Source organism: Oratosquilla oratoria, chromosome 6 (assembly GCF_046742065.1).
Source record: "Oratosquilla oratoria isolate Oo_2021 chromosome 6, ASM4674206v1, whole genome shotgun sequence".
In the NCBI taxonomy this organism is placed as follows: domain Eukaryota; kingdom Metazoa; phylum Arthropoda; class Malacostraca; order Stomatopoda; family Squillidae; genus Oratosquilla; species Oratosquilla oratoria.
Genome location: NC_134782.1, coordinates 84,266,321 through 84,283,978, shown reverse-complemented (window position 1 = coordinate 84,283,978; position 17,658 = coordinate 84,266,321). Strand labels below are relative to the sequence as shown.

General features: G+C 41.6%; 1 protein-coding gene across 5 annotated transcripts in view; it reads left to right on the top strand.

Annotated features, from left to right (window-relative positions):
- Positions 1-17,658, top strand: part of bchs (WD repeat and FYVE domain containing 3 bchs) — a 404,566-nt gene that overhangs the window by 106,944 nt on the left and 279,964 nt on the right. For all 5 annotated transcript variants that reach the window (XM_076187465.1, XM_076187467.1, XM_076187468.1 and 2 more), the window contains exons 19-22: positions 2,094-2,237; positions 3,037-3,203; positions 15,232-15,459; positions 15,750-15,922. In XM_076187465.1, the coding sequence (XP_076043580.1) occupies positions 2,094-2,237; positions 3,037-3,203; positions 15,232-15,459; positions 15,750-15,922 (712 nt within the window). The remainder of the gene's footprint in view (positions 1-2,093; positions 2,238-3,036; positions 3,204-15,231; positions 15,460-15,749; positions 15,923-17,658) is intronic.

Sequence of the window (17,658 nt, the reverse complement as noted above, 5' to 3'; positions counted from 1 at the left end):
CAGTCAGGAACAGAGGTCACTCAGGAAAGAAATATTGTATTGTCCAGTAATTGATATCGCTGAGCTGGACCACCCCACAGTTGCACCACAGAAGCAGAAGTGGAAGGAAAATGGTTGGAGGACACATGGACTGCCTACAACATGTAATCAACCCAAGACTTGTGCCAGTTCACAAGCCAACTTGACCTCCCCACCTTCACAAGGAAGTGTGACCCTAAGGGGGCTGGTTCCTTATCTAATCTGACCCAGAAAATTGGGAGTGTAGTAACTGAGAAGATTAAGAGGAGAACGGAGAGAGTGGTAAAGAACAGTTTGGATTTAGGAAAAGAAGAGGATGCATGGATCAAATTTTCATATGAAACAGATATGTGAGAATTTTTTTTCAAAAGGAAAGGATATAGTATGGGCTTTCATGAATTTGAAGATAGCATATGACAGGGTCAACTGGAGGTTATTATGGGATGTGTTGCCAGTATGTGGGATAGGTGGAAAGCTGTTTTTACATGAGTATAGAATTTATGTTAGAGTATGAATTGGAGTGACTGGCCTGAGGTGAAGGTAAGGCTTGTTTAATGTCACCATGGTTGTTCAAGATGTATATGGACAGGGTAGTGTGGGAGGAGAATGGGAGGGTGGTGGGTAGGGGGTTGGAAATGCTAAGTGAGAGTGAGAATGGTAGCAAGTGAGAGGAGGGGCCTGGGACAGCTAGTGACAGAGTTTGGGAGGGTATGCGAGAGGAGAAAGCTGAAAGTAATTGTGGGCAGAAGGTAATGAGACATACAAGTGGTGAGGGTGTAAAGGAGTGGAGATAATTTGTAATGGAGAGATGCTGGAGAAGATGGAGAGTTTAAAGTATTTAGGGTAACATAGCAGGGAATGGTGGAGTTGGGGTGGAAATAAATTGTAGAGTGAGGAAAGCAGGAAGTGTCTTGGGAAAATGAAGAGTATCATGAAAAATGGGCATCTGGGGATGAATGCAAAGAGAAGACAGTTTGAAAGGGTGATTGTGCCTACAATACTGTGTGGGGAAGACTTGGATTTTAAGTGAGGCAGAAAGGAGGAGTTAAATTGTGTTTGAAATGAAGTGTTTAAGAAGGGGAATGTCTGTTGAACAGGGAAAGGAGAAGTTAAAAGATAGGTGTGACTGGAGAGAGGTGATAAATTGATGCAGCCTGAAGAGGCCTTCTTGTCATTTCTGTATTTTTCATGAGATAGGAGGGGGGGAGTTGCCATGTAATGAAGCAAAGGTGGTAGAGAGGTTGATTAAAGAATACTGGCATGGTTTGGGGATATAGAAAGAATAAGGAAAGACTAGCCAAAAATGTGTGGAAAGTAGAAATGGATGGAGAGGACTTGGGAGGAAGACCAAGAATGAAGTAGATGGATGGAGTAAAGGGGCATTTGATGCAGAGGAACATTTGTTGAGCAAGGAAGAGAGTGCAGAAGTTAGGAGTGAATGGAAAGTGGTTGTAATTAGATGTGGAAATGACATGGTTTGAGGGAATTTCTTCTTGTCTGCTATGTTTATTTCTCAAATGGAATAAGAGTAGGGAAGGGGGGACATGTAGTGAAGTGGTGGAGGATAAGTTAGCTCCAGCTGAATCTATTCCCTTTAGTGACATTAATACTGTAATCATATTACCTCTTTCTCTTTGATCTTTCAAGGTTGGCAGACACACTTCTTTTAGTCTTTCCTTATATGGTTTATCTGTCAGGCTGGGGACTAGTTTGGTTGCTGCCCTTTGTATTCTCTCAATGTGTGTGTATGCTTTTACACAGTCATCCCTATTATAAGGGTATATGTACAATTTATTGCAGGTTCAGTGATATGGAAAAAAAGAACCCTAAACTCTTAGGCATTAAACTTAAGCATATATTGACTGACATGGTATCTAGTAGACTGTGCAGTTGATTTTTTGTTCTCAGTCAGTGCCCTCAAGGTGCTGAGGTGAGAGGGGTGTTAAATGAGTTTTCATTGTGTAGTATAAAGTGGGGATGTGTATTGACTTTGTTACTTCCCTTATAAGTATGAGAGGACCTTTGGAATAATATATAAATAATACCTTATTTCATGTGTGTTTTTTCTACTACAGAAATTTCCTGAGACTGAGTGAGCCGTTGAGTTGCAAGTCGTTAGATGATATCAAGGCAGAAGACGGAGAAAGTGCTTGTAATGGACCTGTCCCTCTCACACGTATCAAGACCTTAGTATCCATGACAACACCAAGGGACTTCAGGTATTTGTACTATTTAGTTTGTGGTAGTAGGTGACATAAATACAGGGGTACCATTACAAATCTTGTATGTCATGGGAGTGACTTCTCTGCTGCGTGAATTTCTGGCATTGAGGGCTTTAGCATAAAACATTATCACTTTCATATAATATCCTATGGGGAGGATTTTGGTTTAAGAGTACAGGTGTTCTATTGGGGTGGTTTTGATGCTTTCTTTTATCATTCTCAATGTTTTACTTTGTATAGATTGTAAAGTATGTATATTCTGCTGATTGTTAGGAACCAGGGTGTGTAAGCTTAGTCAAATGTGGTTTTTATGAATTGTTTTGAGACTGTAATTAGTTTCCTTTTGTTGTCTAAAGCCAATGGTTGCAGTTTATTTTAATGCATTTATTTCTTTGTTGATTTTCACTGTTAGATCTTTAACATGAGAGTTGGAGGTTATATGGGTGTTAAAAATGAGTTCTGTAATCTTGGGGTTCTTTTCTGATGGAAAGGTTTAGCTTCTCATTGGGTTGTCTTCCATTCTCTTTTGGTGTGGAAGGAAGTGATAGGCAGGCTTGAGACAGTATCTCCTAGGATTTCAAATAAGCAAAATGTGCAGGACTAATATGATGTGTAGAAGGATATATAGATAAAGTGATGTGTTCAATGAGGGGTGTACCAAGAGAGAACTGGCAGTATTGCAGGGGAGGGAGATATGCATTTTCATTATGCTTAATAGCAGGAAGAAGTAAAAGGGATGAATGACTCATTATTATTATTTTTTCATCGATTTCTAACATGTATTCTTGTATCACAGGGCTGGAATTTCTGTCTTCCCCCCATTTGTGGAGTTTGACATGAGTGCAGAAGGATTTGGTTGTTTGTTTCTGCCTTCCATTGCACCCCAGAGTGCTGGTAGTTCTTCAGTAGTGGGATCAGCACTCTCATCATCGGAAGCAAATGTTATTGGTGGTATCGGCTCAGGTGAATATTCAGCGTTGAATTTATTGTCATATTAATGTTATTGGAAATCTTGGATTAAAGCTTCAACATGTGGAGGGGCTCGTGACTGAATAGAATTACTTAGTATTTAGGTAAGAAACATTTAAGAATTATTGCCATTGGCTGTGAGCTCAAGAAAAATTGTCTTTCCTTGTTATGAAACCAAAATATTTTTACTAATTTATATAAATTTAAAATTCACCTGTGGTGGGGGAAAAGAATACTGCCACCAAGTCTTCTCACTTGAATTGTAAGAAGCGACTAAAATGGGACAGGGGATTAGGACTAGGAATCCTGCTACCTAGGCATCCTTCTCCCTCTAGCCCCACTCTGGACACTCCTAAAAAAAGTAAAGGCTTAAGAGGGTCTAGGAGTTTTCCAACCAGTACCCTAAGGTTTGGGTCTTTTAATGTGTATGGATGTGGGATAGATGAGAGTATAAGGGAAGAGATATGCAGTATGTTTGTGAGAAGAAAAATGGATGTGTTGGCATTGAGTGAAACTAAGTTGAGACGGGGCGAGTGTGAGTTTGGGAGTGTAGTTGTGAGGTTCTCAGGAGTGAAGAGAGGACGAGGGAGAGAAGGGGTGGCTATACTAGTAAGTGAAGAGATAGGTAAACGTGTAGTGGAGTAGAAGGAGGTTTCTTTAAGGTTAATGTGGATGAGGGTGAAACTGGGAAAGGAGATGCGGGTTTCTGTAAGTATGTATGGGCCTGGTAGTGAGAAGAGTGTAGAAGAAAGGGAGGCTTTTTGGATGGATTTAAATGAGTGTGGAGAAGGATTAGGGAGAAATGTCAATGTAGTGGTATTGGGCGACCTTAATGCTAGGGTAGGAAATGAACCATTAGACAGAGTGATTGGGAAGTGTGGAGTTTCAGGAAAGAATTGTAGTGGAGAGTTGATGGTGGAGATGTGTCTAGAAAGAGAGTTGATGATAGCAAATACAGTGTTTAGGAAGAAAGTCAAACATAAGTACATATGGGAGAGGGTGGTGGATGGAAGGGTGGTAGATAGAATGTTAATGGACTATGTAGTGGTAAATAGGAGTAGAATAGGAAGAGTTAAGAATGTACATATTCTAAGGGGAGACAGTGGGAGGATATCAGATAATTTTTTGGTGGAAGGTAAGTTGAGAGTGGAGAATAGACGGAGAAAGAGGAAAAGGACAAAAGGTAGGGAGGTGCTTAGAGTGAACAGCTTAAATGAGAAAGAAAAGGAGAAGGAGTACAAGAAGCTGAGAGAGGAGTGGGATGGAGTGATGGATAGGAGTGGAAGAGGAATGGGGATGGTTCAAAAAGGGAATCACAAGGTGTGCATAGATGGTGTGTGGAACAAGGAGGACGGGAAGAAATAGAAGGAGGGGTAGTGAGTGGTGGGATGAGGAAGCAAAGGTGGTAGGAGAGAAGAAGCAAGCTTTCACGGGTTGGTTACAAAATAGGATGAGGGAATCATATGAGAGGTACAAAGAAAAGAGTAGTAAAGCATAAGATAAAGGAAGCAAAGAGGAGAGCAGATGTGAAATGGGGTAAGAGTATGACAGAAAATTTTGAAAGTAATAAAAAGATGTTTTGGAAAGAAATTAAGAGAGGAGGCGAATCAAGTAGAGAAGAAAAGGTAAAAGGTGCAGATGGAGAGATGTTAATGGAAGAGAAGGCAGTAAGAGGAAGATGGGCAGAGTATTTTAGGGAGATACTAAATGTGAAGGAGGATAGGGAGGGAAAGGTAGTTGCAGTGGGAAGCACATAGAAAATGAGAGTGATGAGTGAGGAAAATGGAGGAGAAATAAGGAAAGATGAAGTGAAGGCAGTTGTTAAGATGATGAGAGCAGGTAAGGCACCTGGTCTGGATGGATGGCATGCAGAATGTCTGAAAAAAGAAGGTACAGTGATGGTGGACTGGCTGGTGAGGTTATTTAATGTTTAAGAGAGGGTAGAGTGCTGGAGTACCTGTATAGAGTGCTGGAGTGCCTGTATAGTTCCACTCTACAAGGGAAAGGGGGAAAAGTGTGAGTGTAGTAGTTTCAGAGGGAAGAATTTGTTAAGTTGGGAAGGCTTATGGGAGGTCTTGATTGAGAGGATTATGAGAGGAACAGAGGGAGTAATTGGTGAGGAACAGTGTGGTTTTAGGACAGGTAGGGGATGTGTGGATCAGATTTTTGTGGTGAGAAAGCTATAGGAAAAGGTAAGAATGTATTTTGGGCTTTTATGGATCTGGAAAAAGGGGATAGGATTAGGGGTTCTAATACCTGTAGCCCCAAAGGGGACATTCCTAAAAAAAAAGTAAAGGCATAAGAGGGTTTAGTTTTCCGACCAGTACCTTAAGGTTTGGGTCTTTTAATGTGCGTGGATGTGGTACAGATGAGAGTAAAAGGGAAGAGATAGCCAGTATGTTTGTGAGAAGAAAGATGGATGTGCTGGCTTTGAGTGAAACTAAAATGAAAGGGAAGGGCGAGTGTGAGTTTGGGAGTGTAGTTGTGAGGTTCTTAGGAGTGAAGGGGGGACGAAGGAGAGGAGGAGTGGCTATACTAGTAAGTGAAGAGATGGGTAAGCATGTAGTGGAGTGGAAGGAGGTTTCATTAAGGTTAATGTGGATGAAGGGGAAGCTGGGAAGGGAGATATGGGTTTTTGCAAGTGTGTATGGGCCTGGTAGTGAGAAGAGTATAGAGGAAAGGGAGGCTTTTTGGGTAGATGTAAATGAGTGCATAGAGGGATTACGGAGAAATGTCAATGTAGTTGTATTGGAAGACCTTAATGCCTGGTAGTGAGAAGAGGGTAGAAGAAAGGGAAGCTTTTTGGGTAGATTTAAATGAGTGCATAGAGTGGTTAGGGAGAAATGACAGTGTAGTTGTATTGGGAGACCTTAATACTAGGGTAGGAAAAGAACCAATTGACGGAGTGATTGGGAAGTATGGAGTTCCAGGTAAAAATCGTAGTAAAGAATTGATGGTGGAGATGTGTTTTTAGAGTTGATGATAGCAAATGCAGTGTTTTGGAAGAAAGTCAAGCATAAGTACACATGAGAGAGGGTGGTGGATGGAAGGGTGGCAGATAGAGCGTTAATGGACTATATAGTGGTGACCAGGAGTATAGCAGGAAGAGTTAAGGATGCACATGTTCTAAGGGGAGAGAGTTGGGGAATATCAGATCATTTTCTGGTGGAAGATAAGTTGAGAGTGGACAATAGGTGGAGAAAGAGGAAAAGGGCAGAAGATAGGGAGGTACTTAGAGTGATCTGCTTAAATGAGAAAGAAAAGGAGAATGAGTATAAGAAGAAGCTGAGAGAGGAGTGGGAGGGAGTGAAGGATAGAGTAGAACTAGGAGTGGAGGAGGAATGGGGATGGTTCAAGGAGGGAGTCATAAGGTGTGCAATAATAGTGTGTGGAACAAGGACGGCGGGAGGAAATAGAAGGAAGGGTAGTGAGTGGTGGGATGAGGAAGCAAAGAAGGGTGTAGAAGAGAAGAAGCAGGCTTTCATAGATTGGCTACAAATTAGGATGAGGGAATCGTAATTAGAGGTAGAAAGTAAAGAGAAGGGAAGTTAAGCATAATATAAAGGAAGCAAAGAGGAGAGCAGATGTGAAATGGGGTAAGAGTATGACAGAAAATTTTGAAAGTAATAAAAAGATGTTTTGGAAGGAAATTAAAAGAAGAAGAGAAGGTGAATCAAGTAGAGAAGAAAAGGTAAAAGGTGCAGATGGAGAGATGATAATGGAAGAGAAGGCAGAGTATTGTAGAGAGATACTAAAGGTGAAGGAGGATAGGGAGGGAAAGGTAGTTGCAGTGGGAAGTGCTAAGAAAATGAGTTATGAGCGAGGAAAATGGAGGAGAAATAGGGAAAGATGAAGTGAAAGCAGCTGTTAAGATTATGAGAGCAGGTAAGGCATCTGGGTTGGATGGATGCCTTGCAGAATGTATGAAGAAAGGAGGTACAGTAATGGTGGACTTACAGGTGAGGTTATTTAATGTTTTCTTAAGAGAGGGTAGAGTGCCTGTATAGTTCCGCTTTACAAGGGAAAGGGGGACAAGTGTGAGTGTAGTAGTTACAGAGGGATCAGCTTGTTGAGTGTAGTTGGGAAGCTTATGGGATTGTCCTGATTGAGAGGATTAGGAGAGGAACAGAGGGAGTAATTGGTGAGGAACAGTGTGGATTTAGGACAGGTAGGGGTTGTGTAGATCAGATATTTGTGGTAAGACAGATATGTGAGAAAGCTATAGGAAAAGGTAAGGATGTTTTTTGGGCTTTTTATTGATCTGGAAAAGGCTTACGACAGGGTAGAAAGGCACTGTGGGAGGTACTGCAGATATGTGGGATAGAAGGAAAGCTGATAAGAGCAATCAAGAGTTTTTATGAGAGTAGTAGAGCTTGTGTTAGGATTAGAAATGGAGAGAGTGAATGGTTAGAGGTAAAGGTGGGACTTCATCAAGGATGTGTTATGTCACCCTGGCTGTTCAATCTATACATGGATGGGGTGGTGCGAGAGGTGAATGCTAGGGTAGTGGGTCAGGGATTGGAGATGGTTAAAGAAAATGGAGAAAAGTGGGAAATAAGCCAGTTGTTGTTTGCTGACGACACTGCGCTTGTAACAGGATCAGAGGAGGGATTGAGGAAATTAGTGACAGAGTTTGAGGTGTGTGAAAGAAGAAAGTTGAACATAAATATGAGCAAAAGTAAGGTGATGAGATGTACAAGGGGAGAGAATGACAGCAGGCTGGAAGTGAGCATTAAGGGTGAGAGACTGGAGGAAGTGAATAGTTTTAGATACTTGGGTGTGAATGTAGCAGGAAAGGGAGGAGTAGGGGTGGAGGTAGAATGTAGATTGAGAGAAGCGAGTAAATGCCTCAGTGGATTAAAAATTGTAATGAGAAATATATATCTGGGAATGGATGCTAAGAGGAGATTATATGAGGGAGTGATTGTGCCAACAGCACTGTATGGGGCAGAAACATGGAACATAAGAGAGGAAGAGAGAAGGAGCTTGAATGTGTTTGAGATGAAATGTCTGAGAAGTATGATAGGGGTTACTAGGCTAGATAGAGTGAGAAATGAGGAGGTGAAGAGGAGAACAGGGGTGGAAAGGGAGTTGGGAGATAGGGTTGATGAAAGAGTATTGGGATGGTTTGGACACATGGAAAGAATGAGTGAAGAAAGATTAGTAAAAGAGGTATGGAAGGCAGAGGTGGAAGGAGTGAATATGAGAGGGTGTCAGGGATAATGTAAATAAAAAGGGGAATATATTTGGAGATACGGATATATGTGTGTCTGACCCTGGTAGTAAGAAAAGTAAAGAGGAGAAGAGAAGAGTTTTGGAGTAAATTAAATGAGTATGCAGAGATTTTGGAAGGAGTGATATTGAGGGATTAGATACTGGAGAAGATGAGCCAGTGGATGAAACAGTGGGGAACTGGTATGCCAGGAAGGGATGAAAATGGAGAGAAAATATTGAAGTTGTGCATTTAAAGAAAACTGATGATACTGAATACAGTCTAAAACAAGAAAGATATTTACAGGAATACATGGGGCAGAATGGTAGGTGGGTTGTGAAGATAGCAATAATGTATTATGTAGTGGTAAAAGTGTGATTGGAAGTTCTGGATGTGAATGTTCTATAGAGAGAGAATTGTGAAATGTGTTATCTAGTGGAAGGAAGCATGAGAGTGGATGTAAAGTAGAGAAGTAAGAGGGGAGGGAGTAAGAGATGTGGATAAGCTGAATGAAGAAGGGAAAAGGATGAGTACCAGGCAAAACTGGGAGATATTTAGAATGTAATGAAAGAATGGGAAAGTGAGAATAGAGAAAGAATGGATACATTTCAAGGAGGAAGTATTAAAGTGTGAATGAGGAGAATGGATGGGAATGGAAGAAAGGGTAATGAATGGTGGAATGAAGAGGGGAGTGCAGTTTTGACAGAAATGAGGCATACAAAAAGTGTAAAGTAAAGAGGATAGAAGGGAGACAGGTTGAGGAAGCCCAAAAGATGTGAAATGTGAGATAGGGTAGGAGTTTGTTTGAAAATTGTGAAAGGAATGAAAAGATGATTTTGGAAGTAATTAAAAAATGAAAGGGTGAGTTGGGTAGAGAGGAGGAAGTAAAGGGAGCAGATAGACAGTTGTTAATGGAAGAAAAAACTGTGAGAGGGAGATGGGCTGAATATTTCAAATACGTGCATATAGAGGAAGACAGATGCTTTGATTTTGGCAGTGGGAGATGCCAGGAAAATGACTGAGATAGATGAAGAGAATGACAGTGCTGTAAAAAAGGAGGTACAAGCCACTGTACTGTAAGAAAGCTAAAAGGAAAATTGAGAGAATATAAAGGGTAAACCAAAGGGATCCCAACCTTAAATGAGAAGATGTATGAAGAAAGGCTGGGTGGGACACAGCAACCTCCATAAAAGGGGAAAAGAGTCTTTAGATATATGAACATGAATGTATGTATATAGTAGTATGCAGGTTCTAGAATTTGTGTACAAGGGTCCCAAGTGTATGGGGAATAAAAGGGATATATACATACATATATAAGTGAGTAAATGCCTTGGTGGATTAAAGAGTGTAATGAGAAATAGACATTTGGGAATGGATACTAAGAGGAGACTGTATGAAGGAGTGATTGTGCCAACAGCACTGTATGGGGTAGAAACATGGAACATCAGAGAGGAAGAGAGAAGGAGTTTGAATGTGTTTGAGATGAGGTGTCTGAGAAGTATGATGGGGGTTACTAGGCTAGATCGAGTGAGAAATGAGGAGGTGAGGAGGAGAACGGGGGTGGAAAGGGAGTTGGAGATAGGGTTGATGAAAGAGTATTAGGATGGTTTGGACACATGGAAAGACTGAGTGAAGAAAGACTAGTAAAAGAGGTATGGAAGGCAGATGTGGAGGGAGTGAACATGAGGGGATGTCCTAGGATGAGGTGGACGAATGGGGTGAAGGGGGCTTTGGGGAAGAGGGGAATGTCTGTTGAGGAAGGACGGGAGAGGACAGAAGACAGAGGTGAATGGAGAATGGTTGTATATGGAAGATGTTGTGATACATGAGGTGGAATGGGCGGGGGGATGGGGGGTGAGGTAGTATGTGTGAGCAAAATTTGACGCAGCCCAAAGGGATTTCTCCCTGTCTTCTCCTTTTATGCAATGGGGGGACGGAGAGGGGGGGTTGCCGATTTAATGAAGCAGCCTTGCTGTGGATGTGCTGTGTCTTGTGACACTGCTTCTGACCAAGGGCAGTGGACAAGGTGCAGGGATGACCCGTCATCCAGGAGGTGCTAAGATAAGAGGGAGGGTGGAGGGTATTCAGGGATAGAATGGGTGGGAATGATTTTATGCCTTTTCTTTTTTGGCTACCTCCCGTGTAAGGGGAAAAAGCCTTGGTATATGTATGTATGTATGTATGTATGTATATATATATATATAAATGGGGTAGGAGTATGACAGAAAATTTTGAAAGTAATAAAAAGATGTTTTGGAAAGAAATTAAGAGAGGAAGAGGAGGCGAATCAAGTAGGGAAGAAAAGGTAAAAGGTACAGATGGAGAGTTGATAATGGAAGAGATGGCAGTGAGGGGAAGATGGGCAGAATATTTTAGGGAGTTGCTGAATGTGAAGGAGGATAGGGAAGGAAAGATAGCTGCAGTGGGAAATGCGAAGAAAATGAGAGTGATGAGTGAGGAGAATGGAGGAGAAATAAGGAAGGATGAGGTGAAGGCAGTTGTAAAGATGATGAAAGCAGGTAAGGCACCTGGTCTGGATGGATGTCATGCAGAATGTCTGAAAAAGGGAGGTTCAGTGATGGTGGACTGGTTGGTGAGGTTATTTAATGTTTGCTGGAGAGAGGGTAGAGTACCAGAGGACTGGAGTAGTGCCTGTATAGTTCCTCTTTACAAGGGAAAAGGGGACAAGTGTGAATGTAGTAATTTCAGAGGGATTAGCCTGTTGAGTGTAGTAGGGAAGGCTTATGGGAGGATCTTAATTGAGAGGATTAGGAGAGGAACAGAGGGAGTAATTGGTGAGGAACAGTGTGGATTTAGGACGGGTAGAGGTTGTGTAGATCAGATCTTTGTGGTAAGAGAGATATGTGAGAAAGCTATAGGAAAGGGGAAGGATGTTTTTTGGGCTTTTATGGATCTGGAAAAGGCTTATGATAGGGTAGACAGAAAGGCACTGTGGGAGGTTATGCAGATTTATGGGATAGGAGGAAAGCTTTTGGGAGCTGTTAAAGAGTTTTTATGAGAGTAGTAGAGCATGTGTCAGGATTAGAAATGGAGAGAGTGAGTGGTTTGAAGTAAAGGTGGGACTTCGTCAAGGATGCGTTATGTCGCCCTGGCTGTTCAACTTATACATGGATGGGGTGGTGCGAGAGGTAAATGCTAGGGTAATGAGTCAGGGATTGGTAGTGAGTCAGGGATTGGAGATGGTTAAAGAAAATGGAGAAAAGTGGGAGGTGAGCCAGCTGTTGTTTGCGGACGACACTGCGCTTGTGGCAGGGTCAGAGGAGGGATTGAGGAAGCTGGTGGCAGAGTTTGGGAGAGTATGTGATAGAAGAAAGCTAAAGATAAATGTGGGTAAAAGTAAGGTGATGAGATGTACAAGGGGTGAAAGTGGCAGTAGACTGGAAGTGAACATTAAGGGAGAGCAACTGGAGGAAGTGGATAGTTTTAGATACTTGGGTGCAAGTGTAGCAGGAAAAGGTGGAGTGAAGGTGGAGGTAGAATGTAGATTGAGAGAAGCGAGTAAATGCCTTGGTGGTTTAAAGAGTGTAATGAGGAATAGACATTTAGGAATGGATGCGAAGAGGAGACTGTATGAAGGAGTGATTGTGCCAACAGCACTGTATGGGGTAGAAACATGGAACATGAGAGAGGAAGAGAGAAGGAGTTTGAATGTGTTTGAGATGAGGTGTCTGAGAAGTATGGTGGGGGTTACTAGGCTGGATAGAGTGAGAAATGAGGAGGTGAGGAGGAGAACAGGGGTGAAAAAGGATTTGGGAGATAGGGTTGATGAAAGAATATTAGGATGGTTTGGTCACATGGAAAGAATGAGTGAAGAAAGACTAGTAAAAGAGGTATGGAAGGCAGATGTGGAGGGAGTGAACATGAGGGGACGTCCTAGGATGAGGTGGATGGATGGGGTGAAGGGGGCTTTGGGGAAGAGGGGAATGTCTGTTGAGGAAGGAAGGGAGAAGACGGAAGACAGAGGTGAGTGGAGAATGGTTGTATATGGATGATGTTGTGACTGCATTGAGGAGGAATGGGCGGGGGGGTGGGGGGTGGGGTAGTATGTGTGAGTAAATTTTGACGCAGCCTGAAGGGATTTCTCCCCGTCCTCGCCTTATATGCAAAGGGGGACGGAGAGGGGGGGTCGCCGATTAAATGAAGCGGCCTTGCTGTGGATGTACTGTGTCTTGCGACACTGCTTCTGACCCAGGGCGGTGGGCAGGGTGCAGGGATGACCCGTCATCCAGGAGGTGCTCAGATGAGAGGAAGGGTGGGAGGGATGTGGAGTGTATTTAGGGATGAAATGGGTGGGAGTATTTTTATGCCTTTCCCTTTTTGGCTACCTCCCTTGGAAGGGGGAAAAAGCCTTGGTATATGTATGTATGTATGTATGTATGTATATATATATATATATATATATATATATATATATATATATATATATATATATATATATATATATATATATATATATATTGTAAGGGGGGGAGAAGCGTAAACACCAGACTCAAAGTGGGAAGTTTAATGCCCGACGTTTCGGTTCTAGTCCTAGAACCGTCTTCAGGGGTGTGAAAATGTACAGTGTTCACATGAGCTATTAACTGTCCGTGGTTGGAATTGGGAGAGGTATCCCACACTGCCGAAGCTGTCAGGGTCCCCCTCCTCTTCCTGTCACTCCGAGTACTGGACGACTGGACCACCTTACATATTTACAAAGACTAAGTTCAATATAATAAAATCAAATACAACAAAGTACAATACATTATAATAAAATGCAATGAAATAAATTGTAATAAAATGAAATAAAATAAAATAACATTAACTGACACTTGTGCCACAATTGGGAGCACTACGCACTTGTACGTGGAGGAAATGAAAATAATAAAATGACATAAAATGCAACAAGGTGAAATAAAGTACAACAAATCAATGCAATAAAATGAAATAAAATAAATAAAATGGTACTTGTGCGACAACTGAACATGCACTACGCCCTTGTGTGCAAAGGAAATAAAATAAAAACTTGATCGCCGACACTGACTTCAGTTCACCTCGTCCACTCTCGCTTACGTAGTTTGGAAGGAGGCCAATTTATGCTACGTCTGTGTTTTGTGTTTTAGCGCCCAGGTATATAGAGTTTACTCTAACTTCTTTAGTCATCCAAGCTTCTAAGAATAGTCTCTTTTTCTTTGAGTTGTCTCTATGTACCACTGTGGCTCCTTCCCAGTCAATATTGTGCTGTGAATCGTGAACGTGTTTGTAGAGTGCTGAGGCTGCATCTTTTCATTTAACTGCCCGCTTGTGTTCTTCAATTCTGGTTGCGAGTTTCTTCTGTGTTTCTCCTATGAAACAGAAGAAACTCGCAACCAGAATTGAAGAACACAAGCGGGCAGTTAAACGAAAAGATGCAGCCTCAGCATTCTACAAACACGTTCACGATTCACAGCACAATATTGACTGGGAAGGAGCCACAGTGGTACATAGAGACAACTCAAAGAAAAGGAGACTATTCTTAGAAGCTTGGACGACTAAAGAAGTTAGCGTAAACAGGTGTATAGATTTAAACCCTATACTTGGGCGCTAAAACACAAAACACAGACGTAGCATAAATTGGCCTCCTTCCAAACTACGTAAGCGAGAGTGGATGAGGTGAACTGAAGTCACAGTGTCGGCGATCAAGTTTTTATTTTATTTCCTTTGCACACAAGGGCATAGTGCACGTTCAGTTGTCGCACAAGTACCATTTTATTTATTTTATTTCATTTTATTGCATTGTTTTGTTGTACTTTATTTCACCTTGTTGCATTTTATGTCATTTTATTATTTTTATTTCCTCCACGTACAAGTGCGTAGTGCTCCCAATTGTGGCACAGGTATCAGTTTATGTTATTTTATTTTATTTCATTTTATTACAATTTATTTCATTGCATTTTATTATAATGTATTGTACTTTGTTGTATTTGATTTTACTATATTGAACTTAGTCTTTGTAAATATGTAAGGTGGTCCAGTCGTCCAGTACTCGGAGTGACAGGAAGAGGAGGGGGACCCTGACAGCTTCGGCAGTGTGGGATACCTCTCCCAATTCCAACCACGGACAGTTAATAGCTCATGTGAACACTGTACATTTTCACACCCCTGAAGACGGTTCTAGGACTAGAACCGAAACATCAGGCATTAAACTTCCCACTTTGAGTCTGGTGTTTACGCTTCTCTCCCCCCCTTACAACATGGATCCCAGACTCCAGATTTTCAAACATATATACATATATATATATATATATATTTTTTATTTTTTTTTTTTTTTTTTTAATAAAATGTATAGTTTTGGTAATGTGAAGTCATGGTTTTATTGTTGTAAGCAATATAATTGGTGGCAATGAAACATAGAAATTTTTTGCAACACCTGATTTAGATTTTTCTGGCCTTGTAAAAAATCAAATAGTAGAGAACTTTCACAAAAACATGAATAGGAAGATGGACCAGTATCAGTCAAACATAAGAAGAAGAAATCGAGCAAATTAGGCCAAATTGATAAATCTTTAGGAAAAGAGAAAGAAAAGAAAATGTCTTGACTTTTTGTAGAATAAAAATACAGAATGGGGGATCCCTAGTAGTGACTGTTGCATATCCCTACAGTCCAAGTGCATAGGACAAAGGTGATGGCTTTAGATGCAACTGCATACTTCATGGCATATACCCTTTATCATCTCAACCTGAGAGATGTAAGAAGAATCTGAGCTATATGAAGTTTAGTCACTCTTTTATGTAAATATTAAGAGTAGTTATACTGATGATTCTTTACAGGTGACAGAATCTTCCCCCCACAAACTGGGATGACCTATAGCACTTGGATATGTGTGGAAAAGTACAGTGATCCCAGAACAGATCCTCACTGTGTCCGAGTACTGACTTTGACCAGACATGTTCCTGGACGAGACCATCATCTTGTTTGCCTCTCTATAGTTATATCTGCAAGGGACAAAGCACTTACTGTATCTACTCTTGAAACTCCCATGCCACAACCAGGACAAGGCAAGAAACTGCAGTGTCTTTATGATTTGCTTCTCCTAATTGTAGTTATTTAAAGTCTAGAATTTCAGTTGAAATTAAAATTCTCCTTGTTTCCAGCTTCGAGAATTATATATATATATATATTTTTTTTCAGAGGAGTGTAGTGGTAAATAGTAATTCTTTTTTGTGATAATTTTAATTTATGTAAACAAAATTATCTCTGTATTTTATATGTTCAGGGTTGGAATACAAATATGAATAATACTTATGTAATATATAGTTGTCATAAAATTTACTTTAATCATTGGTAGGAGTTAGAGAATGGGAACCAGAAATGTCTGGTGACTTTGGATGCCGTGAGTGGTTCCCAGACCTGTTGACTGAAGGGCAGTGGCATCACCTCGTCATTACATTGAATAGGGCAGTGCTCAAAAATTCATCCCTTAGTATATATATTGATGGGCAGCTGGTCAAGCAGAAGAAAGTAAGTTTTGATTCCATAAGATTTACATGTTTAGATATGAAATTCCTTTAATGGTTGAAATAGTGTATTATTTCATTCCTGTAATTTTGTTCAGGCAATACATGAGGATGTGTGGAATAGGGAGGAAGTCTGTTGAAGGTGGTGAAAAGTTTTAATATGAAATGTAGGGCATGTGTGAAGGTCACGAATGGAGTGAGTGAATGATATGAGGTGACTGTGGGGCTGTATCAAGGATGTGTGATATTGCCATGGTTGTTGAGTGTATGTATAAGGATGGGGTGGGAAGGAAGTAGATACAAATGTGGTTGGCTGAGGTTTAGTTGGTAGGTGAGGTAGGGATGTGGGGAATGATCCTTTTGTCCGAGTAATATTTTGCTTGTAGGTACATACATATACCAAGGCATTTTCCCCCTTACAAGGGAGGTAGCCAAAAAGAAAAAGGCATAAAATCATTCCCACCCATTCCATCCCTGAATACACTCCACATCCCTCCACCCTCCCTCTTATCTTAGTACCTCCTAGATGACGGGTCATCCCTGCACCTTGTCCACTGCCCTGGGTCAGAAGCAGTATCGCAAGACACAGCACATCCACAGCAAGGCTGCTTCATTAAATTGGTGATCCCCCCTCTCCATCCCCCCATTGCATAAAAGGAGAAGACAGGGAAAAATCCCTTTGGGCTGCGTCAAATTTTGCTCACACATACTACCTCACCCCCCATCCCCCCGCCCATTCCACCTCATGCATCACAACATCATCCATATACAACCATTCTCCATTCACCCCTGTCTTCTGTCCTCTCCCGTCCTTCCTCAACAGACATTCCCCTCCTCCCCAAAGCCCCCTTCACCCCGTCCATCCACCTCATCCTAGGACGTCCCTCATGTTCACTCCCTCCACATCTGCCTTCCATACCTCTTTTACTAGTCTTTCTTCACTCAGTCTTTCCATGTGTCCAAACCATCCTAATATTCTTTCATCAACCCTATCTCCCAACTCCCTTTCCACCCCTGTTCACCTCATCTCCTCATTTCTCACTCTATCCAGCCTAGTAACCCCCATCATACTTCTCAGACACCTCATCTCAAACACATTCAAACTCCTTCTCTCTTCCTCTCTTCCTCTCTTATGTTCCATGTTTCTGCCCCATACAGTGCTGTTGGCACAATCACTCCTTCATACAGTCTCCTCTTAGTATCCACTCCCAAATGTCTATTCCTCATTACACTTTTTAATCCACCAAGGCATATACTCACTTCTCTCAATCTACATTCTACCTCCACCTTCACTCCACCTTTTCCTGCCACATTTGCACCCAAGTATCTAAAACTATCTACTTCCTCCAGTCGCTCTCCCTTAATGCTCACTTCCAGTCTACTGCCACTTTCACCCCTTGTACATCTCATCACCTTACTTTTACCCACATTTATCTTTAGCTTTCTTCTATCACATACTCTCCCAAACTCTGTCACCGACTTCCTTAATCCCTCCTCCGATCCTGCCACAAGCACAGTGTCGTCTGCAAACAACAGCTGGCTCACCTCCCACTTTTCTCCATTTTCTTTAACCATCTCCAATCCCTGACCCACTACCCTTGCAATTACCTCTCACACTACCCCATCCATGTATAAGTTGAACAGCCAGGGTGACATAACGCATCCTTGACGAAGTCCCACCTATACCTCGAACCACTCACTCTCTCCATTTCTAATCTTGACACAAGCTCTACTACTCTC